At 34.8% G+C, this 27,293-nt stretch overlaps 1 protein-coding gene across 2 annotated transcripts in view; it reads left to right on the top strand.

Moving 5' to 3' along the window:
• Positions 1-246: 246 nt before the first annotated feature.
• LOC101900156 (uncharacterized) overlaps positions 247-27,293 on the top strand; it is a 213,319-nt gene continuing 186,272 nt past the window's right edge. The window contains exon 1 of one of the 2 annotated variants that reach the window (XM_059124593.1): positions 247-1,264. In XM_059124593.1, the coding sequence (XP_058980576.1) occupies positions 1,129-1,264 (136 nt within the window). In that variant the 5' untranslated portion in view covers positions 247-1,128. The remainder of the gene's footprint in view (positions 1,265-27,293) is intronic. The other variant, XM_059124594.1, reaches the window with a different exon arrangement.

Genomic DNA, 27,293 nt, shown 5'->3' with positions numbered 1-27,293 from the left:
TAATATTAAATTATTTTATTTTTCAGAAATTCAAATAAAACGCCAATAAAAAACCAAAATCCACCCATAGGAAGCTCGAAGTATTTGCTGTCTTAATAATTTCCATGAGTCACGCTCCCGTCTCAAGATAAGACCAATAACAATCAACTGAACTATATAAACAAAAAATAATATCGAACATATTTGAAATTTTTCTTCTGGAGAAAAATAATCTACCTAAAAACCTCGTCAATCTCAATGTGAAAAATTCAACAACAACAACAACAAGCGTCATCATCACCATAAGCATTAACATAAAAGATCAGTTCTTCTTTTTTTCCCGAGAGATAAATTGAATTTAATCAGAATAGAATAAAAAGGAGGCAAGACATTCAATTCGCGTCGTGTCGTGTTTTTGGCAGTGTGTAAGTGAGCGCAAGCGCACACACAGGCAACGGTTTTGTTTGGTTTTGCTATATAAAAGTGTGCGTGTGAGAAAGTGTCAAAGTATTAGTTTGAATATTATTATATATTCTTCATTCATCCAAATCTGAGATATATATAATCTGTCTACTATTCATTGAATAGTCCGGCAATGAGTATAGAAAAATAAACCATATTTCTCTCTATCTCTCTCTCCCTTTCTCTCTCAATTGCTAAGTGATTTTGTTTAATTGTGGGTGTGTGCGTGACAGTGTCAAAATAAAGTAGCAGCACAAATAAAAAAAAATCTTCTCAAAATCAAATCAAATTACAATTAATTTTCATTCAAATGAAGTGCCAAAGTGAACCGAATAAAAAGCCTTAAATGTCATAAGTGAGAGAATCAAAGAAACAAAAAACCCAACTTCGAAAAGATCTCCATTCCAACTAAATTCGAATAAAATAAGAAAAAAAATCTAAGAAACAATAACAACAACTCAAAGTAAAACAATTGTCTTCCTCCAAACTTAATTAACTAAGAAGCCACTCAAATTATTGACTTTGCCGCTGTAGCCGTAGCCATAGCCGTGGTCGTGTAATTAATTGTGATTATTAAAACGTCTAATTAATTTAGTTCTTGTGACTTGTGAATATCATCATTATTAAGTGTAACAAAGAACACAAACATAAAGCCGCCCCGCAACGAAAACTACAACCATCGCCAAAATGAGGGGAGAGGAAGTTGCCACGGAAACGGTTTATATACCGCCAGAAAATTCCCGCTTTGCTGAGTTCTGTCAACGGCATGGCATCAATCCAAATTTGATTATGTTGAAAATCACTCTCTTCGTTATGTATGGAGGTAAGTGCGTGCGTGCATTCGTGTGTATGTATTTTGATGCTAATTAAAATAATTTATAATAATTTAAAATTCTAATTACTGTCTTTAATAATGATAATGATATTAGTGAGGGATTTCAAGGATGTGTAGATTAAAGTCAACAGGAGTTGGAGACATTTCAATAGAAATATAGGCTGTGTGTGTTTCCTTGACAATTTTGTTCATCGCATAGAAATAAATGCTTCTGGGGTTTGATATTTTTTTTTTTGAAAATAAAAACAAGTAGTATCAGTGGGTTCTGCCGACAGATGTATACACCCAGCCACGCGTTATAGATATTCAAGCTGTTGACCCTTTATGGTGGAGATTCCAAAGCAGTTGGACAATATTGACCAATTCGTATCTGATGTAAGACTGTAAAAATATTGCAACGTGCCCGATTTGGACTTTATCGACTACTTAGTATAGTTTATATGAGAAAATGTGGAAATATTCGTGAGGTAACAGCGGACCGAAGTATTCAATTTTCATACTTCATCTAATATGGATAAAAATATTGGTGTGTGCAAAATTTAAAGGAAATCGAACAGTTATATCCAATTTTATGTGAAATCATAAAAACCGATAAATTCCATATTCATCTCAGGTTCCTGGTTAAGAGGAATATTTAGATATAGCAAGTTATAAAGAATCTGTGACTTATTTCGCAAGTTATGATATTAAAAAGTATTGAAAATCGTGGCCCTTTGTGGGAGAGGTACCAGAAGGAGTGGACCGGTGTTGTTAGAAATAATTAGGTGTGGGAAATATGAAGAAAATCGGATGTTTATTTCGGTTTTTATGATCGTTTTGGGTATTGAAAACTTTGACCCTTTGAGGGGGTGGTACCAGAAGGAAAAGTCCGATCTCTATCATCTTTTTGACAGATTTTCTATTAATAGAATTATTGAGATGTGACAAGTCAGAATGATATCGGATGTTAATTTCGCCTCTTACGAGTTTCATAAATATTCAAAATCTGGACCCTTTGTGAGGGAGGTAACAGAAGGAGTAAACCGATATATTCCATCTTCGCACCAGACCTTGGTGCAATAATAATATTGGGATGTGTGTGATTCGAAGACAATCGGGCTCTTACATCACATTTTATAAGAGTTAAAAAATTTCAAAATTTTGAACATTTTCGCACCTGACGTAGTACTGATGCAAATATTAGGATTTGCAAAGTTTAAGAAAAATCGGATTATCTTTTGTCTTTCTGTGCAGTTTTTTTTTTTTTTTTTTTTTGAAAATTTCGGATACTCCCTTCGAGAGTTATCGTGACAGACGGACGGACGAAGATCGCTAGATCGACTCCGTTTTTCCGGTCTAAAACCGTTTTTTCGTTGAGGCACGTTTAGGCCGTATCAAATGATATACAGACTGCTGTCATTTCTAAGCCACTCGCCTGACAGCTGTTAAAATTATTCCAGTGACAGCTCATTACATTGTTTACCTGCGTTCAAAAGCATTTTGGTGAGAATTTTCCAACAGTTTGTAAACAAACAAAATGATCGAGTTTACTTGCCAAAGAGGTCAGATGAAAATGTGCACATTCGGTTGGCCACCAGAACTCAAGCGCCGGCCATGGTGATGGTGTGGGCCGCCATAACAGCCGATGGTCGCTCTCCGCTCGTATTAATCGACCGTGGCATCAGAATAAATGCCGGAGAGTGTATAAAAGCCTTGGGCACGTAAATATGCACATTTTGGCCGCAGACCTTAGACATTCCAACAGGACTTAGCACCATTGCACTCAGCACGCGCCACCCCAAGATGGTTACAAAATGAGGTTCCTCGCTTCATTTCCAGCGCACAGTGACCATCAAAATCTCCGCATACCAAACCGTTGCACTATTGTGTCTGAGGTATTTTGGAAAGCAAGGTTGGCACTGAAAAATACTAAAGTGTGATCACCTCAACACTCGGGCTGCGGGTGACGGTTTCATTGGCCGTTTGAAGGCAATAATTCGTGGCAAAGTTGACCTTTTCGAACAGATCTAAACTTATTCTTCAATTTGATGCTATCTCCAACATTTTTTGCCTTCATTCAATAAATTTTAAAAAAATTGTTAAAATTATGGCGTTTGACTTTGTTGCAGTTTTTTTATCTCACCCTGTATACCCTTCATAGCCAATGGCTGAGGGTATAAAATCTTGCTAACACGAAACGTTTCGTATTACAATGATTGCGTTGCCTAGGTCATTCGAGGAGAAGAAGTAATTGAGCTCCGTTGGAATGGCACATTAACACTACAATCTTGACCCTATACACAGTAAGAAATAATAAACATTTTAATTGAAATACCAAGTACGGGATAATAACTCAAAGAATGGTATCAATGATTGGTGCAAAAAAGGAGAAGATTGGCATGGTTGAAAATGTGTTCTTTGATCGGCTTATGGAATCAACTCTCTATACTGGACTCTCTATACTGATATTGACGGGGTTTTAAAATGTTGACGCTTTGAAAGGGAGTTGATAGAGAATACTCAATTCGTCCATAATGGAAAAGGATTTTATAGGAATATCATGATGTGCAAATCCATCGCGAACACATCTCGAAAAAATGTATCCTTTACAGATTCGGTAAAAAATATCCTCCATTTCAATTCAAAATATCACGATATTTTGTATTTCTCACTAGCATTTTAAAAAAAAAAGAATTCCAATGAGTCATGGCATTCTAAGCGAACTTTTTTAACAAGCCGACAATACATATGTCTTTTGTTTTGTCGTACTTTCAACCACTTTTAATTGTCGACAATTTAGTGGACATGACAGTTATGCATTTCAATTTTCAAAACTGTCTAATTTACAATGTCGTTAGTTTGTTTTGTTTTACTTGAAGTTGCGATGCTGGCGTTTTTAAAGCCGAAACAAAAACAAAACATTTGCAGTAGTCCGCGTTCGCTCTCTCTCTCTCTCACACACACACACTAACTTAATTGCCATTGACCGTCAAGAACGGTTTTGTCGGTCAATTTTTTCCAATGAAAGTCAAAGCTAAACGACCCAGAGACCCAAATTGAAGGCACATCTAACTGGTCCACTATCACTTCGACTTCTTCTGCTTCTGTGTCTCCTTCTCCATCTCCTTCCTCTTCATCTTTGTTTCGTTCTTCATTTCCATGTTTGTCGCTTAATGTCATTTCCTTTACCTAATGGAAAACCAGCGTGAGTGACCATCGTAATTGGATTGAATTGTGACAAAGATTAGCAGAGTAGCCAAGGCACAAGGCTGTTGAAACTAACACCAGTAGGGGGGAGGAGGTTATCTGCCTAAATGGATTTCAGCTAAGGCATGCAGCCATGGAGAGACATGAAGGAGAGTAGGAAAAAAAGTTTGAAATATTTCAAAACTACAATGTGTTGAGATATGCAATGCAATTCGGAGATGGTGTTAGTGTATGGGTATGTGTGCCATGATGTGTGTGATATTAATCTTTACTTAGTTTTCATAGCAGAAAAACAAAAAAGCGCTGAATTAGCAACATCCCACTATTAAACATTACGAATAATAAACGCAAACAAATGACGGTCACATTTTGGAATTGAAATTGAAATTTGTTGTTTCTGTAGTGGTGTTGGTTGATATGTACATAGTTACTGTTGTTGTTGCTGCTACTTTGATTGTCTTGATTTGATATCACACTTAATTTAATACACTAATTTTACTATAAAAAATGCATCTTCCATTTATTTTGATTATACTTAAGAGTGAGAAGGAACAGAAAGGCTGTTATATTTTTGCAGATAATTTATGTTGAATATATGGTACACTCCATAAAAAAAGTTTAAGATACATTGAATAAAATTGCTGAAAAATAGGTATTATTATTTATATATACTTTATATATTTGTCCCGACACGTTTGTTAAAATTATCCAATATCGGAATATTTCTAAAATGCTATAGTAAATCCCCAAAATTTTCGAAATTCGTCATTGTTAATCATAACAAATAAAAAAGCTGAAAGCTCGACCGAGCCGAACGAATTTGGCAATTTTTCAAAAAAAAAAATCCGTCTATACGACGACTTGGACATGCATTATCAAAATCATCAAAATACCGAATAAAGGGAGGTACCGTTATACGGGGGCTATACGAAGACATAAACCTGCACTTATAATTTTCTATCGAAGACTGAAGTACCCATTACTAGCTTAAAATACGAAATTTTAAACGATTCCGTTGAATAATGTCGCTAAAATTATCAAAATACCGAATATCGGGAGGTACCGTTATATGGGGGCTATACGAAGACGTGGACCGCACAGACAATTTTCTGTTTTAGGCTGTAGTATCCATTACGAACTTCAAATAAATTTGAAACAATTCTGGTGAATAATGTCAACGAAGTACCGAATATCGGGAGGTACCGTTATATGGGGGCTGGACCTGATTAGACAATTTTCTGTCTTAGGCTGTAGTATTAATTACGAACTTCAAATATCAAATTTGAAAGAATTCCGGAATTCTTGTAGTACTCATTACGAACATCAAATACCAACTTTGAAACAATTCCGGTGAATAATGTCGCTAAAATCAACAAAGTGCCGAATATCGGGATGTACAGTCATATGGGCGCTGTACAAAGACGTGGACCGGCGCAGACAATTTTCTGTTATAGGCTGTAGTATTCATTTCAAACTTCAAACACGAAATTTGAAACAATTCCGGTGAAAAATGTCGCTACAATCATTAAAATACTGAATATCGGGGAGTACCGTTATATGGGGGCTATACCAAAACGTGGAACTACCATTTTCAATACCAAAAGTCCTGCAGACATAATATACTTTTGAGTAAAATTTTATCAATCTACTTCAATTCGTTTGGAAGCTAGAGTGATTTCCACAGACGGATAGACAGAAGGACATAGAATCAACATAGAATTTTATGCTGATCAAGAATATATATATTTTGTGGGGTCTGAAATGTATATTTCGAGGTGTTACAAACAGAGGTACCAGAAGGTGTGATCTAGCATTTTCACATCATATCTTGTAATGGTAAAAATATTGAGATGTGCCAATTTTAACTTGGACCCTTTGTGGAGGAAGTACTAAAAAAAGTGAGGACCGATATTGCCCATATCCGAACTGGATCTTAGTTTGACAAAAATATTACGATGTATCAAGTTTGGACAAAATCGGATACCCTTTTCGAGAGTAATGGTGTCCATCATACAGACAAACTCCAAATGTCCTGAAACGGATTTGGTCCAAAGAGATATGGGGTCTAAAACCGTTATTTAGATGAGGCACGTTTTGGCCCTATCAAATGATATATACCCTCTCTAGCCATATGTCAGGGTATAAATAGGATATAGTGCAGAATGCGTATTATTGCACTGAGCGACAAAATTCAATTTTAATTCAGAAATACTTTTGCCAAATGTTATCGAGGCCGGTTCAGGGTTAAAATTTTCGAAGTAGAAAATAAAAAAATAGTATTGAAAATATCTAAATATTTGAATTTTTTTCAAACAGATTTTGATTCTTGGCTATTTTGGTTAAATAGACGTATAAAATGCTTGATTACGGTGAGAAGGTGGTTGTACCCAAAGAAACTATTTTGTTAAGGCCCTGAAGGTGGAACTTTTAATATTTTTAATCCTCTCGTTTTAGGTTACTTATTTGGTATAGTACCCATTTGACGGTGCCCCGCTATTGAATTTATTTGGAAGGTTTCGATTGTATTTTCCAACCAAATTGGCAATAATTTGATGTTTTACCAAGCCATTAAATACTGAATAGTGAGAAGAACAATATTTATGGGGGATACATCGGAACGAGAACCCATATTGACCACTTTTTCCTCGAGACAATTTTGTTTAAAGAATGAGGCAATGGTTACTGAAATACCGGGTATCAAAAGCCACCATTGAACTTCAAATACAAATTTTAAAACAATTCTATTACAAAATGTCCCTAAAAACATCAAAATTCCGAATTTCCGGTACCGTTTTTCGGAGGCTTTTCACGGACCTACATAGACAATTTATTTTTAGGGTAGCTGGTGCTCATTGAAAATACTCAACATTAGCTATTCGTTTAGCAAATGTCTCTACAATTGTAAAATATCCAAAAAAGTGAAAGTTCGCAGTATTTGGCGTAGTTAAAAGGTCCTTACGGTAATTATCATAAGAAGTGGGAAATCTTCAATGTAGGTCAACGTTTTTGATCGGCCTTAAGATATTGGTATTTTAAAGGTCCCAGCCACATTTCGGGACAATCTTGCAAAAATGTATATTTCCTCCGTTTTTATACCCTACACCACATAGTGGTAAGGGTATTATGTCTTTGTGCATTTGTTTGTAACAGGCAAAAGGAAACGAGATAGACCCATAGTTCCTTTTGATGATCTGCATAGAATCACATTCTGAGTCGATTTATACATGTCCGTCCGTCCGTCTGTCCGTCTGTCCATGTATTTTTGTAAACAAAGTACAGTTCGCATTTATTGCCCTATCCAGATGAAATTTTGTACAAATCATTTGTTTGTCCCAAGGACGAACCCTATTAAAATTGGAGATAATCGGTCAAAATTTAGATATTGCTCCCATATATATCTTTGTCCGATTTGCCTTTTTTTGTGCACCAAACGTGTAATATCAGCTCGAATAGTATGGAATTTTGCACATACAACCAAATTAGGCCTGAAAATAAGTATGCCAAATTTGATCGAAATCGGTTCAGATATAGGTAAAGCTCCCATATATATTGTTCATCCGATTTGTTATTTTTGTCCCCCGCAGCCGTAATATGCACTCTGTAACAACAATATTTGGGGAAATATATTAAATACAGCTCGGAAATTCATTTGCTAAATTTTATCGAGATCGGTTCAGATTTGGATATAGCTCCCATTCATAACTTCGTCCGATTTATCTTTTATTGTGCACCAAACATCTAATATTTGTCCAAATGGGATGGAATTTGGCACTTACGACCGAATTGAAAGTAGAAGCTAGTATGTCAAATTTGGTGAAGATCGGTTCAGATATAGCTATAGCTCCCATATATACTGTTCATCCGATTTGTTATATTTGTTACCACAGCCTTAATATGCACTCCATAACAACTATATTCAGGGAAATATATCAAATACAGCTCAGAAATATATTTGCCAAATTTTATGGAGATCGGTTCAGATTTGGATATAGCTCCCATATATATCTTTATCCGATTTCAAATTAATTGTACACCAAATGGACAATACAATTCCGAATTTAAAAGATACAAATGCTACGACCATATTTAGTTATTTGAACTTTAAATTATAATTATAATCATAGCGTGTATGATTGAATTCTCTCATAAAAACTTTTAATTGTTATGCAGAGCTCTACTAAATTAGCAAAGTGGTGTAGGGTATCATAAAGTCGGCCCCGCCCGACTTTAAGATCTTTTTTACTGGTTTTTCATTTAGAGACTGCTTATTCGGTAAAATATTCAAAAAATTCCGTAGGTTTTTGTTTCATAGTGTGATTTAAGGGTTCTCATAAGTGAACCTACCACGGGCTGATTCTAGGAGCCAGACAGGCAGATCGGCTTAACTAGGACCTTGCCTGCCTAGTAATTGATTTCGGCAACTTGAAATTAGATTATTATATATCTTAATATTTTCGGTACTTTAACACACATCTCTTATATTTGTCTATTAACTTTACATGTGTATGTATATCTATGCATGTGTCAGTTTATCAAACTCGACTCGTTGATGTAACATTGAAAACTATAACAAATCTGTTGTCACATCTTAATTTATGATACGTTCATGTGCACGTATATCTGAGTGTGCGGTGTGTTTGTTTGTTTGACTCAATTTAATGGAAAGATTTAATTTGTTATTGTTCTTCTTGTTGGTGTTGTTTTTGTTTGTGACTTAGTCCTCGGTGTGATTTAGCAAAAACTTTCAATAAAAATTTTACTAAATTTGCAAAAAAAAACTTGCTAATAGAGGGAAATTACTTTGTGTTTGTTGTTCTACAGAGGGTAGAGAGAGAAGAATGAAGGGAGATGGAAGTGGAATTCAAATTTAAAGGGTGGTCCATTAAGGGGTTAATTTTTTTTTGTTTTGTTTTTCAAGTGAGAAATATTCGTCTGATGCGATAATAGTTGTGACATTGGGTTGGGGTCTGTTGTTGTAGCAACTAATCTGGGGGTTGAAGGATTTAAATTGGAAGTGTTGAAATTACATCATTAGAGATAAATCCCAAATGGTTTCGAGGTTCTTTGAATCTGAAGCAACTTTTGGATAAAAATGTCTCTACTACGAATTTCATGGGCTGCAAAATCTGTAAAAAGTTCGATATCAATAATAATTTCGTTTAAAAAGTTAGAGCGTATCATTCGACAGCTGTATAACCCTCCCAATGTTCGTTTATTTAAATATTTTTTGAATTGTGTTATAATTATTCAATATGTTGACCCTTTGTGAAGGAGGTACTGAAGGGGTTGGACCAATATTGTTCATTTCAGCATCTGACCCTACTCCGATATAAATTTAACGACGTAAAAGGTCAAAATAATATCGACTTCTTTCTTCACTTTATATTAGACATATGTACCAGAGAGAGAGAGAGAGAGAGAGAGGAGAGAGTGAACAGATGTATTCCATTTTAACTCTTCATTTAATTGGAATGTGCAGAATCTAAAATCATTTGGAAACCTATTTCAAATTTTATGGGAGTAATTGTTAATCAAAATTTTGATCTTTTGTGGGGGGAAGGTACCAGAAGAAGTGGAGAGACATATCCCACCCATTCACATTAGATATATAATTGTTATAAATTTTAAGAAAATTTATTATTTATATATTAAAAAAGAGAAATTTCGACCCTTCGGGACTAAGAATGCAACAAGCCCAATAAAAAAAACAAATGTGAATTTAACCAAAGAGAGCAAAGCCAATATCGGTCATCAGACTCTTCGGGTTCTTCCTCCAACTTCTTTCTTGGCTTTAGCAGCAAGAGAAGCAACACCGCCATCGGGAGCAGTAGTAGCTGGAGCAGCAGTAGCATCGAATTCAAATGTGGTGATGAAGTCCTTAACATTCAGACCTTCCAAAGTCTTGGCGGAAAAAAATATCGGTTTAGGTTTTAATTCCTTCTACATCTGGATTTATGGAAAATAGTTCTTCAAGAGGCAATTTTCTATCAAAGGCTGAAGTACCCATTACTATCTTCAAATACGAAATATGAAGCAATTCCGGTGAATAATGTAGCTAAAATCATCAAAATACCGAATATAGGGAGGTACCGATATATGGGGGCTATGCGAAGACTTGGACCAGCTTAGGCAATTTTCTATCTTAGGTTGAGGTACCCATCAGGAATTTCTAATACGAAAGTTGTTGGAATTCTGATGAATAATGTAGCTAAAATCATCAAAATACCGAATATAAGGAGCTACCGATATTTAGGGGCTATACGAAGACCTGAACCTGTATACACAATTTTCTCTCATAGGCTGAAGTACACATTAGAAACTTCAAATGCGAAATTTGAAGAAATCCAGGTGAATAAAGTGACTAAAATCATCATATGGGGGCTATACGAAGACCTGGACCTGTACAGACATTTTGTTGTCGTAGCTTGTAGTACCTATTACGAACTTCAAATAAGAAATTTTAAGCAATTTCGGTGAATAATGTCGTTAAAATCATCAAAATACTGAATATAGGGAGGTACCGATATATGGAACCTATACAAAGACCTGGACCTGCATAGACCATTTTCTGTCACAGGCTGAAGTGCCCATTAAGAACCTCAAATACGAAATTTGAAGCAATTCCGGTGAATAATGTAGTAATTCATCAAAATACCGAATATAGGGAGGTATCGATATTTAGAGGCAATACGAAGACCTGGACCTGCGTAGACAATTTTCTGTCATAGGCTGTTGTTCCAAATACGAACTTTAAATACGAAATTTGAAGCAATTCCGGTGAAAATGTCTCTGAAATTATCAAAATACCGAAAATGCATAGACAATTTTCTGTTATAGGCTGTAGTACCTATTAGGAACTTCAAATACGATATTTGAAGCAATTGCGATGAATAATGTAGAGAAAGTCTTTAAAATGTCGAATATAGGGAGGTTCAGATATTTAGGGTTGTACGAAGACCTAGACCTGCATAGACAATTTTCTGTTATAGGCTGTAGAATCTATCAGGAGCTTCAAATACAATGGATTTAATGGAATTCCGGTGAATAATATAAATAAAATCATCAAAATACCGCGTCAAGGAAGTGGACGGAAGAAAACAACAACATCAGCAGAAATGGTTCGAAAATTAAAGAAGCGACTTCATTGCAATCTGCGTCGCAGTGGCCGAAAAATGGCTCGTGAGCTGAACATATCGCAATATTCCATCAGGCAAATATTGAAAAATGAGCTCGGGTTAAAGCCATTGAAATTCCAAAAAGTGCACGAACTTATACCACCGCTACAGAACGAAGATAGACTCAAAAGAGCTAAAGAGTTGCTTCGCTTGGCCGAAAGTGGTGAACTGTCGAATTTGGTTCTCTCCGATGAGAACACATTCGTTGTCCAGCAGTTTGTAAAGACACAAAATGATCGTGTTTATTTGCCAAAGAGGTCAGCTGAAAAGTGCACCTTCGTTTGGCCATCAGAACTCAAGCACCGGCCATGGTGATGGAGTGGGATGCCATAACAGCCGATGGTCGCTCTGCGTTCGTATTAATCGACCGTGGCATCAGAATAAATGCCGTATATTATCGCGAAAATATTCTGAAGGGTGTATTAAAGCCTTGGGCACACAAACATTTTGGCCGCAGACTTGGACATTCCAATAGGACTCAGCAAGCGGCATTCAAATCCGGACAAAATCTACGGATACCAATCCGTTGGACTATTGGGTCTGGAATATTTTGGGAAGCAAGGTTGGCACTAAAAAATACCAAAGTGTCGATGACCTCAAGCAATCGCTTCGCCGGGAATGAGCCAAAATTCCGCAGAGCAACATTTGGGCAGCGTGAGACGGTTTCATTGGCCGTTTGATGGCCATAACTCGTGCCAAAGGTGACCAATTCGAACAAATCTAAACTTATTCTAAATTTGATGCTATTTCCGACATTTTTTTGCTTTCATTCAACAAAATTAAAAAAAAATGTAAAAATTATGGCGTTTGACTTTATTTAAGTTTTTTTTTTATCTCACGCCGTATGTATGGTGGGAGGGTATAAAAACACGAAAATATTTCCCATTTTTTTTAATAAAAGTTGCGCTGGTCTGCTTTCCCAAGTTGATGTGCGAAAGTAATATTGAACTCTGTTTAAACCGAGTAGTGTCAAAAGAAGATATGTTCTACGCAGAATTTTTAGTCTCATTTCAATAGGCCATCACTTTTTGGCCCACCCTTTCAAATTCAAACACTCAAATACACACAATATTCATCGTCTCCAATTCGAACGTGTGCATGTATAAACGCTCAACCATTTAAAGACGAATTTGTAATTCTGTGACTAATGTCTATTTAACTTTTGTTTAGTCAAAGCTTAGTTTCATCGGCAACATCAGCATCACCGCCACCACCACCATCATCATCATCAGTAGCAGCAACAACAACGGCAACGTCTTTATGCATATCGTTGTTGTTCGTGTTGTTGCCGTAGTAGTTGTCAAATAAATAAACGACAGACTTACTTTAATCCACTGAATGTGACAGTGACTCTGAATTTAGATTCATTAGATGCAAACGTACATACATACATAAATACTCGAACACATTTATGTGTGTGTGTGGGTGTGTGTGTGAACAAGTATAAAAACGTAAATATTGTTTGTTGTGTATAGCCTTGCAGTAGTTGATGTAATGTATGTAGATTGTTGTATTTTCACAATTACATTTAAACAATTGAATGTTCTCCAGCATAAGTCAGAGTGTTTTTGTAGTTGTTGTTGTTATTGAAGTAAACTTTTACTTTAATAAAACATAATAATACTTGATATGGTTTTGGGTGTTTTCTCCTTATTGTCTTAAGTAGAGGTTTTATGAATATCCTCCACTATAAAATGGGGAGAATATTTATTATACCCTCCACCAGAAGATGGGGGTATATTGGAAACACCTTAAACAATCAGTTTGAGGCGTCTATTTAATTTAGGAGCTTCGTGAAAGGCTTTCCAATATGGCATGATATTTATGTTATGTCTAAGATGCTTACTAATGGACATGTAGGTACCTCCAGATTTTTATAACCTCCACCATACTAGGGAGGGTATATTAACTTTGTCATTCCGTTTGTAATTCATGTCACATGTCAGACCCAACTTTGTGCATACATTCCTGATCAGCATAAAATTCTAAGTGGATTTAGCGATGTTCGCCTGTATGTCTGTCAATATCTATTTTGGCAGTAGGCAGGGGGCGTGTTGGTTCATGTTTTCATATAGCCCCCATATAAGGGTACCTCCTAATATTCGGTATTTGGATTATTTTAGCATTCTTTTAGTTTTGGTATAGCGCCCATTTTTGGTGATTATTCACCGGAAAGGTTTCAAATTTGCTATTTGAAGTCCGTACTGGATGTTACAGCCTAAGACAGAAAATTGTCTGTGCATGTCCACGTCTTCGTATAGCCCCCATATAACGGTACCTCTCGGTAATAGTAACAGAATTTTTAACGGATTTTATTTTATTTGAAAATTGCCAAATTCGATCCAAATGGTGGAGTGTATTTAAAGTTCGTCTCGGCTGAACTTACAGCTTTTTTTACTTGTTTCTACTTAAAATCGGTGTATACCCTTATGGACCGACGTGGCCCATATTTTTACAAATGATTCTCTATATAATCCAAAGGTATATCACAAATTTAAAAGCCCTATCTTAAAAGCGATTTTTCTGTCCAAAACAATTATAACACACCGCATATCCGAAACAATCTACAAATCTTCATTCTAGATACCTACCGGGATCCCAAAATATTACTATTTAGTACTTTTACACATTACTTAGTACATATTTTCAAAACCTCCTCCATATCTCAAATCTAAATACCGACAGAGACCTCAACATCAAATTTCAGTATTCCAGCCCTATCTCTTACCCAATACCCAATTTAGTACCACTTAGTACTTTTCCAACAATTGTAGTACTTTTTTTTCCAACCTATATCCTCCAGACACCAATAGTGACACCCATATCGAATTTGTGGATTTCCATTCTACTCCTTCACCCAATACCAAATTTAGTGCTATTTGATACTTTTCGTACAATTGTAGTGCATATTTCCAGAACAACCCCAATATCTCAATCCAAGATACTAACAGAGACTTCAATATCAAATTTGAGTATTCCAGCTCTATCCCTTTGAACACTTATAGTACACATGTCCAATACCATCCCATATCTCAGTTCGAGATACCAACAGAGACCTCAATAACAAAATTGAGGATTCTAGCTCCATCCCTTGATCCAATACCAAATTTATATCTTAACAACAAACGCCAATAATGACACCCATATAAAATTTCAGGATTTCCCTTCTACTCCTTCACCCAATATCATTTCCAAAACAATCTCCTAACTTCAATTCCAGGTACTAACAGAGACCTCAATATCAAATTTGAGAATTTCAGCCCTATCCCTTCATCCAATACCAAATGTTGTACCATTTACTACTTTTCGTACGAATATAGGACTCATTTCCAAATCTTTGCTAAATCCCAAACACTATTATCATCAGTAATCTAAATATCAAATTTCAGAATTTTATCTTTATCCCTTCATTGAATACCAAATATAGTGCCATTCAGTACTTTTCGTACTATTATAGTACATATTTCCGAAACCACATGAAAAATGAGCTAAATACCAAATTTCAGATTTCAAGCACTCACTGTTCACCCAATATCGAATTGTACCAAATTTGGTACTATTTAGCACTTTTCATGCACTTGTAGAACCCATTTTTAAGAACATCACTTTATCACAAACGTATCACTAACGGGGCCACAAAACAAAATTTCAAAATTCCAGCTTGATCCGTTCTCCCTAAAGCAAACTACTCCAAATTTAGTACCATTTAGTACAGTTCTCACACTTAGTACATATTTTCAAAACCACCATCAAACTTACATTCCAGCCTTGATTCTCACATCAAATTTAAAGTTTTTAGATCTACCCCTTCATATAATACCAAACTGTACCAGTTTAGATGTTTAGTACCATTTAAGAACTTTTCGTAAGCTTAAAGTTCGAATTTCCTAACACCCTTTGATACATGTCTTCTGCACTCCATGAGTGACTCAGTGATCCTTTCATATCCATTTAATACGAATTTCCGAAAACCCATTCTTATCACATGCCTATGCACCAAGGCTGGTCCTCGTGCAAAATTTCAAAATTCTAGCTTTAGCCGTTTCGTCTGGGCGTCGATTCTCGATCAGTCAGTCAGATATTCCACAGCTCTTTCATATTATTATTATTATTATTTTTTCTGAAGCCTATTGTGGCTTTAAAGAATATCCTTTTAACGCTTAACCCAAACTCTTTGTTTTCGGAACACCTGCCTACTTCGGTTCTCCATAAATCCTTTTTTTTAATTATGAGTTAAAAGTATTTACTGTAGCAATTTTTGGCTATAAAATTCATTCGTGTTTTTCGCTATTTTTAGAAATACATTCAAAATATTTTGAAAACCTCTCCTCAATGCAATTCTTACAGTTATTCCTCGGCACGTGACGTAGCTATCTAAATTTAAAATCTATTATTAAAATGCAATTAAATTTATCCACCAACCAGCGTCACAGCTTATCTTTCTAGATATCAAAAACGAAAAAAGCCCTCTGTGTTCTACGTTTGATTCTATTGTTTTCGTCACCCTCAAAATGACGTTAATGCCCTCAATAATGTTTGGTGATTTTCTGATTGATTTTTTGCTTTGCCCTGGCTTTGATTATAGAAATTAAATTTTTATTATTGTTTTATTTGTGCTATCGGTAATAACTAGACCATCATTAAAAACGCGTTCAAATAGCGTGTCGGTCTTTTTACGATTGTAATAATTTCGAATGAATTGTCATTTAATGACCGCAAATATAAATCCATTTATTGATAACGACCACAAAACATGGAATGCAATGTGTCTGGGCGTATCTACGGCGATTTGTATGTGGTGTGGATGAAGTGTAATGGGCGGAAAGGTATTGTTTTTTTTATTTTAAGCAGTTGAACCAAAAAGAATTTTTTAAAGAATTTTTTTCCAAGGGCCATTTGACCTTTAAACGAGGAGTTTCAATTTATTTTTTTTCCAAGGGCCATTTTACCTTTAAGCGTGGTTTTTTAAATTATTTTTTCCAAGGACCATTTGACCTTTAAGCGTGAATTTTTTAAATAATTTTTTCCAAGAACCACTTGAACTTAAAACGTGGATTTTTTAAAGATTTTTTTTCCAAGGGCCATTTGACCTTTAAGCGTGGATTTTTTAAAAATTTTTTTCCAAGGACCATTTGACCTTTAAGCGTGGATTTTTTAAATAATTTTTCCAAGGACCATTTGACATTAAGCGTGGATTGCTTAAATTATTTTTTCCAAGGACCATTTGACCTTTAAGCGTGGATTTTTTAAATAATTTTTTCCAACGACCATTTGACCTTTAAGCGTAGATTTTGTAGATAATTTCTTCCAAGGACCATTTGACCTTTAAGCGTGGATTTTTTAAATAATTTTTTCCAACGACCATTTGACCTTTAAGCGTGGATTTTTTAAATAAGCTTTTCCAACGACCATTTGACCTTTAAGCGTGGATTTTTTAAATAAGCTTTTCCAACGACCATTTGACCTTTAAGCGTGGATTTTTTAAATAATTTTTTCCAACGACCATTTGACCTTTAAGCGTGGATTTTTTAAATAAGCTTTTCCAAGGACCATTTGACTTTTAAGCGTGGATTATTTAAATAATTTTTCCAAGGACTATTTGACCTTTGAACGTGGATTTTTTAAATAATTTTTCCAAGGACTATTTGACCTTTAAGCGTGGGTTTTTTAAATAATTTCTTCCAAAGCACCATTTGACCTTTAAGCGTGGATTTTTTAAATAATTTTTTTCAAAGAACCATTTGACCTTTAAGCGTGTATTTTTTAAATATTTTTTTCAAGGACCATTTGACCATTAAGCGTGGATTTTTTAAATAATTTTTTCCAAGGACCATTTGACCTTAAAGCGAGGATTTTTTAAATATTTTTTACCAACGACCATTTGACCTTTAAGCGTGGATTTTTAAATTATTTTTTCCAAGGACCATTTGACCCTTAAGCGTGAATTTTTTAAATAATTTTTTCCAAGGACAATTTCACCTTTAAGCTTGGTCTTTCCAAGAACCATTTGACCTTTAAGCGTGGATTTTTTAAATAATTTCTTCCAAGGACCATTTGACCTTTAAGCGTGGATTTTTTAAATAATTTCTTCCAAGGACCATTTGACCTTTAAGCGTGGATTTTTTAAAGCATTTTTTCTAACAACCATTTATCTTTTAAGCGTGGATTTTTTAAAGAATTTTTTCCAAGGACCATTTGACCTTTAAGCGTGGATTTTTTTTAATAATTTTTTCCAAGGACAATTTCACCTTTAAGCTTGGTCTTTCCAAGGACCATTTGACCTTTTAGCGTGGATTTTGTAGATAATTTCTTGCAAGGACCATTTGACTTTTAAGCGTGGATTTTGTAGATAATTTCTTCCAAGGACCATTTGACCTTTAAGCGTGGATTTTTTAAATAATTTTTTTCAAAGAACCATTTGACCTTTAAGCGAGGATTTTTTAAAGAATTTTTTCCAAGAACCATTTGACCTTTAATCGTGGATTTTTAAATAAAATTTTCTAAGGACCATTTGACCTTTAAGCGCGGATTTTTTTAATAATTTTTTTCAAGGACCATTTGACCTTTAAACGTGGATTTTTTAAATTATTTTTTCCAAGCGAGGATTTTTTACATTATTTTTTTTCAAAGACCATTTGACCTTTAAGCGGGGATTTTTAAAATAATTTTTTCCAACGACCATTTGACCTTTAAGCGAGGATTTTTTAAATAATATTTTCTAAGGACCATTTGACCTTTAAGCGTGGATTTTTTAAATAATATTTTCTATGGACCATTTGACCTGTAAGCGTGGATTTTTTAAATAATATTTTCTATGGACCATTTGACCTGTAAGCGTGGATTTTTTAAATAACCTTTTCCAAGGACGATTTGACCTGTAAGAGTGGATTTTTTAAATAACCTTTTCCAAGGACGATTTGACCTTTAAGCGCTGATTTTTTAAATAATATTTTTTAAAACTACATTTTTAGGGAATATCACGAATTCTTTTGACCTTTCTATTTGCGCCTGCTTCATTTCACCTATATTTATTGTCTAACTTTGTCTCGTTTGCAGTAAATCCAATTTCCGTTGGTAAACAAACCTCAACATTCCATTGAAATGTTGATTGATGAAATATGAAAGTGTCTCACGAATGTCTTTGAACTTTTGCTCTTCTTAATTTGCCAGTCTAGGTTGCCTTTTAGTCTCGGGCAAATACCTACACTTTTGTTGGGTAAATATTTGACCAAATCTCCGGCTGAGATGAGGGGAGGAAAACCGAACGAATAAAATAGAAACAAAGTATGAGAAGATTTTTTCCAAAGTGGTGGTTTTGATGTTATTTTTACTTTAATGGATATTACCACCGCTTTTTTTTTCATCATCACCATAAACTGGAAAGAATAAAGCAAACAAATAACAAGTGACGCATTTCCCACATCATATTTGCAACGCTAGATATCCCCAACTGTAGCTGTTGTTATCTTAATTCGATAAAGAAATAGAATTTTTTGTTTTTTTTTTATTGTTTAAAGATGCTAGAATTTTAGGGGATTATTACACATTCAAAAATATCTTGGTAGTAAAACAAAATTTCAAACCAAAAATGGTGATTTTGAAATTTTATTTTTTTATTTTTTTGTGAAAATTTTAATTTTTATAAAAAAGTATAAAAAAAATTATAGAAAAATAAATATTCTTAAAAGATATGATGTTGTAATATATTTTTGTTAGCACCTAATAAACATTTATTTTATACCATTTACCAGATTTCTCTACCCTCTCAAAAAATATTTCCTCTTTCACCTCCCAAAATTCTTCAAATTACCATAATATTAAAACAAGTTACACTTTATTTTAAAAAAGTACGTAAACCTTATCACAATAGTGAATTTTGTATTTTTTTTTCTTTTTCTTCAACTTGCTACTTTCGGCTACCTTTCGTAACAGCTTCCATTTACAGTCATTGTTTGTTATGGGATTTATGTTTTTTTCACAATAATTTACAATGTTTAGCAAATAAAAGAAAAGAAAAAAAGAAACGCAAACGGAATAAATGGGTGGAAGAATAAGTGAATCACTGTTGTTATATAAGAACGTTAATAAGCATTTTATAAATAAGTGGAAAATGTAGGTTAAATAAATTATCAACAACAAATAATACCAGTTGAGGAAAATGTACAAAGGGATAAGTTTATTTAGACCATGGTCGACCATTTTATATCTTTGGAGAAATTAATCGAATTGTCTTTAAATGTAATAAACATACGTAGTAGTTTGTAAATAGGTCCCGAAAGGTGTTGTGCTCATCTTAATACAAAAAACCAGTAAAGAAAGTCTTAAAGTCGGGCGGGGCCGACTTTATGATACCTTACACCACTTTGCTAATTTAGTAGAGCTCCACATAACAATTAAAAGTTTTTATGGGAGAATCCAATCATACACGCTACGATTATAATTATAATTTAAAGTTCAAAAGACTAAATATGCCGAAGCATTTGAATCTTTTAAATTCGGATTGTATTGCCCATTTGGTGCACAATTAATTTGAAATCGGATAAAGATATATATGGGAGCCATATCCAAATCGGAACCGATCTCGATAAAATTTAGCAAAAATATTTCTGAGCGGTATTTGATATATTCCCCTGAAAATCGTTCTTACGGAGTGCATATTACGGCTGTGGGTAACAAATATAACCAATCGGATGAACATTATATATGGAAGCTATAGCTATATCTGAACCGATCTTCACCAAATTTGACATACTAGCTTCTAGACTCAATTCGGTCGTAGGTGCCAAATTCAATCCCATTTGGACAAATATTAGACGTTTGGTGCACAAAAAAGGGTAAATCGGACGAAGTTATATATGTGAGATATATCTAAATCTGAACCGATCTCGATAAAATTTAACAAAGGTATTTCTGATCTGCATTTGATATATTTCCCCAAATATTGTTGTTACAGAATGCATATTACGTCTGCGGAGGACAAATATAACAAATCGGATGAACAATATATATGGGAGCTATAGATATATCTGAACAGATTTCGATCAAATTTGGCATACTTATTTTTAGGCCCAATTTGGTTGTATGTGCAAAATTTAATACTATTTGGGCAAATATTATACGTTTGGTGCACAATAAAAGGCAAATCGGACGAAGATATATATGGGAGCTATGTGCAAAATTTCATGTGGATAGGGCAATAAATGCGAACTGTACTTTGTTTACAAAAATACATGGACAGACGGACGGACGGACATGCATAAATCGACTCAGAATGTGATTCTATGCAGATCATCAAAAGGAACTATGGGTCTATCTCGTTTCCTTTTGCCTGTTACAAACAAATGCACAAAGATATAATACCCTGAGTAAAAAATATGCTTCAATGTTCAAAAAAAAAAAAAAAATTAAAATATTTCCTTCTCATACCCTCAGTTTATAGGACTATAGGTTACTTTGGATCAAATCCATTTCAGGACATTTTTAATCTATATAGGGGTGTGAGTCCCTCCGTCTGCCTGGCTGGTGCGAACGATAACTCTAGAAGGGAGTATCCGATTTAGTCCAAACTTGCAACATCATAATATTATCGTCAAGCATGGATTGTGTATGGAAATGGGCAACATCGGTTCACTCCTTTTGGTACCTCTCCCACAAAAAGTCAAAAAGTTCAAAGAAAATAATTTACAACATAAAAATCAAGTTAAAATATTGACCATTTCCCATCGGATTTCTATTGCGACGTGCCAGGTTTGGACTATATTGGTTACTTCCTTCACTTTTTATGAGACTAGCTGAATCAGGCGAGCTTTGCTACTCCTTTCGTTGTATATGCATTTTAAATTTTATGTACTTTAAATATCGTCCACCATTTGGAACGAATTTAGCAAATTTTCAAAAAAAAAATGACATCTATTAAAAATTCTGTTAAAATCTTAAAAATACCGAATGTAGCCGTTATTTGGATCATAAGACATTACACTATTCAAATGCGAAACTTGAAAAATATCGACGAATAATGTCGCTAAAATCATCAAAATACCGAATATGGGGAGGTGTCATTATATAGGGGCTATACCAAAACGTGGACCTACAAGGCTAATTTTCAATACCAAAAATCCTGCAGACATAATATACGTTTGATTAAATTTTATCAACCTACTTCATTTCCTTCGGAAGCTAGAGTGATTTCCACAGACGGACGGACATCGCTAAATCGATATAGAATTTTATGCTGATCAAGAATATATATACAAACGGAATGACAAACTTATACCCTCCGTACTATAGTTTAAAACAAGTAAAATAGTATCAGTCGGTTTTGCCGACAGATGTATAACCCCAGAATTTTTAAACTGTTGATATTTTAGGTGGGAGGTTCTGAATCAGTTGGCCAATATTGGTATCTGATCTGACCGATTCGTATATGACCTAAGACTGATATAAATATTCCAACGTGGCAACGTGAGATGTGTGCAAAATTTTTGGAAAATGTGTAAATATGCGTGAGGTAAAAGATATAGCGGACCGAAGTACTCCAATTTCATACCTCATCTAATACAAATAAAAATATTGGTATGTGCAAACTTTGCAGGAAATCGAACATTTACATCAAATTTTATGTGAAATCATAAATTCCAATAAATTAGGTATTCATATCCGATTTTCGGTTAAGAGAAATCGCTGACTTGTTTCGCAAGTTATGGCATATAAAATTATTGAAAATTGTTACTCTTTGTGGGTGAGGTACCAGAAGGGGTTCACAGATATATATCATCTTCACAACAGATATTGTGTTAGCAAAAATGTTTGTATATGCGAAATTTGAAATTTGGCATGCTTATATCGCTTTCTTTAAGGGTTTTATTTTTCAAAATTTTGAACCTTTGTGGGGAAGGCACCAGAAGAAATGGTCCGATCTCTGTCATCTATATAACAGATCTTGTGTTGATGGAAATATTGAGGGGGGTGTTCCAGAAGGAGTGGACCGATATATCTTATCTACACAGCAGCTCTTGTGTAAGTAGAAGTAATTGGATGTGTGAAATAGGAAGAGAACCTGATGCTTATTTCGTATTTTATACCGTTATGGTTATTCAAAAGTTTGACCATTCATTATACCCTACACCAGGGTATGTTAAAGAATGTTATGTCTTTGTGCATTTGTTTGTAACAGGCAAAAGGAAACGAGATAGTTCCTTTTGATGATCTACATAGAATCACATTCTGAGTCGATTTATGCATGTCCGTCCGTCCGTCTGTCCATGAAATTTTGTAAGCAAAGTACAGTTCGCATTTACTGCCCTATCCAGATGAAATTTTGCACAAATCATTTGTTTGGCCCAAGGACAAACCCTATTGAAATGTAGATAATCGGTCAAAGTTTAGATATAGCTCCAATATATAAATCTTCGTCCGATTTGCCTTTTATTGTGCACCAAACGTGTAATATCAGCCCGAATAGTATGGAATTTTGCACATATGACCAAATTAGGCCTGAAAATAAGTATGCCAATTCGGTTCAGATACAGCTATAGCTTCCATATATATTGTTCATCCGATTTGTTATTTTTGTCCTCCGCAGCAGTAATATGCACTCTGTAACAACAATAATTGAGGAAATATATCAAATACAGCTCAAAAATACATTTGCTAAATTTTTGTCGAGATCGGTTCAGATTTGAATATAGCTCCCATATATAACTTCGTCCGATTTACTTTTTATTGTGCATCAGTCTAATATTTGTCCAAATGGGATGGAACATACGACCGGATTGAGTCTAGAAGCTAGTATGTCAAATTTGGTGAAGATCGGTTCAGATATAGCTATAGCTCATATATTTACTGTTCATCCGATTTGTTATATTTGTTACCCACAGCCGTAATATGCACTCCGTAACAATGATATTCAGGGAAATATATCAAATACAGCTCAGAAATATATTTGCTCAATTTTATCGAGATCTGTTCCGATTTGGATATACCTCCCATATATATATTTATCCTATTTCAAATTAATTGTGCACCAAATGGGCAATACAAGTCCGAATTTAAAAGATACAAATACTTCGGCATATTTAGTCCTTTGAACTTTAAATTATAATTATAATCATAGCGTGTATGATTGAATTCTCCCATAAAAGCTTTTAATTGTTAGGCGGAGCTCTACTAAATTAGCAAGGTATCATAAAGTCGGCCCCGCCCGGCTTTAAGACTTTCTTTACTGGTTATTATTGGCGAAGGCAGGTGAATTTGTCTCCTTCATTTAGATTGCTTTGCTTCCACTATCGAAACTTCGACACACGTGTCTTCCATTTTTAGCTCTACTTTCATAAACTACTGGATTTTCCTGTAGTTATATTTTGTGTTGCACTGTGTTATTTTGACCGTACTCGTAATAAAAAGTTATTTTGTTTGCATTAATTTTTAATCCATTTTTCGACTCATTCTGTTAAAAAATTTTTGTTAGGCCTTATTAAAAGTTATTTTTATTTTATTTTTAAAATTATTTTTTTACTAACGCAATTGTTTATATACATTACAAAAAACCGTATTTTTTCACAATATTAATATAGTATATGTTATATTAATATTTTTCTGAATAAAAATTATTATTTGTTTAAATTTTCCCCCAGGATCTGGGTAATTTGGGAGCACTTTCGCAATTTATGTTTTCATTAAACATGGCAAAACCAAATGCCCCCGCAAAGTGTCTGACTGATATTCCAGCCATTAGAGTTATTAACCTTTAAAGGACTCTTTGCTCCTGATGGAAATTAAATGTTTCTACGCGCAGTGGATATGGCAGTCAATCCACACAGATGGTTTATCGAAATACAGTAGACACCCTATAAAATTGGTATTAAATTAACTGCATATATGTATCCACATAACAATTCTTGCGGAAGTATGTTCTGTTTAATATTTCTATCGCCTTCTAAGAGTTAATATTTTTAGAGGTCCCACTGTCTCCATAAACATTTAATTAATTAATAATAATTATGCCCATAGAGCACTTGTAACCGCTTCGCATAATAAGCAAACATATGTATGTACACACACACACACAAAAACACACTGTTCACATGCTCACGTAAATGTGTATTTATTCATTCACTCATTCATATACACATGTTACCATGTTTAAAAACATCAATAAAGTTATAGGTAAATATGTGCATACATATGTGTATGTGTGTGCGCGCGAGTGTAGATGAGGGTGTGTGTGTGTGCGTGTTTGCAAAAATATGTTTATATTTATTTATTTCATACACATGTTGTTTATATCCGTTTACTGTTTTTAAAGGTAACATTTATTTTCATGGGATGTGCGTTGTGGCAACAGAGAATTTAATGTTACAGCAAATGCTGTAATAGGCATTCTTAAATTAAATCTGAGAGAGAAAGTTCCTGAAGAATTTTCTAAAGCATTAAGGACGAGAACATTTTGGAAATTTTAGGAATAGATGGTCTTCTTATAGAAGAGCTGATATAGATCTTCTCATAGAAGAGCTATAGGTCTTCTTCTCATAGAAGAGCCTATAGGTCTTCTTCTCATAGAAGAGCCTATAGGTCTTCTTCTCATAGAAGAGCCTATAGGTCTTCTTCTCATAGAAGAGCCTATAGGTCTTCTTCTCATAGAAGAGCCTATAGGTCTTCTTCTCATAGAAGAGCTAGAGGTCTTCTTCTCATAGAAGAGCTAGAGGTCTTCTTCTCATAGAGCTAGAGGTCTTCTTCTCATAGAAGAGCTAGAGGTCTTCTTCTCATAGAAGAGCTAGAGGTCTTCTTCTCATAGAAGAAGAGCTATAGGTCTTCTTCTCATAGAAGAGCAATAGATCTTCTTCTCATAGAAGAGCAGCTATAGGTCTTCTTCTCATAGAAGAGCAGCTATAGGTCTTCTTCTCATAGAAGAGCAGCTATATGTCTTCTTCTCGTAGAAGAGCTATAGGTCTTCTTCTCATAGAAGAGCCTATAGGTCTTCTTCTCATAGAAGAGCTATAGGTTTTCTTCTCATAGAAGACCTAGAGGTCTTCTCATAAAAGATCTCTAGGTCTTCTCATAGAAAAGCTCTAGGTCTTCTTATAGAAGAGCTCTAGGTCCTCTCATAGAAGAGCTCTAGGTAGAAGAACTCTAGGTCATAGAAAATCTCTAGGTCTTCTTCTCATAGAATATCTATAGGTCTTCCCATAGAAGATCTATAGGTCTTCTCATAGAAGATCTATAGGTCTTCTCATAGAAGATATATAGGTCCTTTCATAAAGGATCTATAGGTATTTTCATAGAAGAGTTAATATTGGTCTTGCCAGAGAAGAACTATCGGTCTTCCCATAATAGAGGCTATTTTAATGTTCTCTGATATGACCAAGGTATCTTCCCGTATAATTCCAATGTTTACATACTTAATCACTGAAAACATTATCCGTTGTACATTATAAATTATCTTGAAAGCCCATGGAGGACAATGTATGTATCATAAATGGCAACATATCCTAAAAATCCAGACATACACCATCGATTGCTGGGTGGGGGGAATTCCAATAAACCAATGCCAAGAGGACGTGTCGTTACAATCGGCACGTATTTCATGACGTTGCATGATCATAGTTTCCGTTTTTCCAACAAAACGGAAGCAGAAACTGTGTCTCTTTGTCTCAGCTTCCATTGCATATTTATTTGTGTATGTAAATTCCTGTGGATATGTATCGACATATCGCCAAGTGTGTGTATGTGTGTCCTTTCGATGTGTTGCTGTGTGTGCGTAACTACATGTGCGTGTCGTTTGGTTGTATTTAAAATTAAAAATAATTATAAATTACAACATTTCCATGAGCACCGACAGACCGACCGACGAATCGACGGGCTTGAGGTCCGACGTGTGAAATATAAATGTGCAAAACTTTGAACAAAAAAAAAGCTTTTAGTGAACGTATAAAATTAAATGCTTTAGGGCTTTGCAGTGACAGGCAGCGCTGGCGAAATTCCATTCCCTCTCTGACTGGTAGTGACAGATAGTTGTGGTTTTGTGCAAATGAGTTCAGAGATTACAACAACAGCAACCGCAGCGGTATTAAAAAAATATTTTTTTTTTAATTTTTTTTCCTTCAAAGAGGAAACGTTTGATATGCGCCCGAGATATGAGGAGTATCATGGCAGAGCAATTAGCTCTTTTATGTTTTTAAATAAGCCGACCAGTCTAGGAAGCTTAAATGTAAATTGATATTTTTGTAACTGTAAAGAGCGGAGTGTAAAGAGCGGGGTGGGGGAGAACGCTTAATGCGATAAATAAATACGTTAAAAAGTGCAAAGGAATCAAGGTGGGGACATGAATCAATTTGGGGGTACATCTCAAAAATAATTTCTTGTCAGTGAGGAGACTGAAGTTTTTTTCTGTGAGGAAACTTAGGTGTCTCCTCCTACAAGATCACAAGTTCTTATATAAAGAGACACCAAGGTCATTACTTAGAAAAAGCAGGAGGGGCTTTCTTTGAGAAGATCGCTAGGTCTTCTATGGGAGGAAGGAGGGGTCCTGCGAGAAGACCCACGAGGCTTTAGTGAAAAAAAGACCGACCTTGTATGAGAAGACCGAGCTATCTTCTTTAAAAAAACCGAGGAGCTCTCCACGAGAAGACCAAGGGGTCTTCTACGAGAAGAAAGAGCAG

Source organism: Musca domestica, unplaced genomic scaffold, assembly GCF_030504385.1.
Source record: "Musca domestica strain aabys unplaced genomic scaffold, Musca_domestica.polishedcontigs.V.1.1 3, whole genome shotgun sequence".
In the NCBI taxonomy this organism is placed as follows: Eukaryota; Metazoa; Arthropoda; class Insecta; order Diptera; family Muscidae; genus Musca; species Musca domestica.
This window is presented reverse-complemented; position numbering and strand designations above follow the sequence as displayed.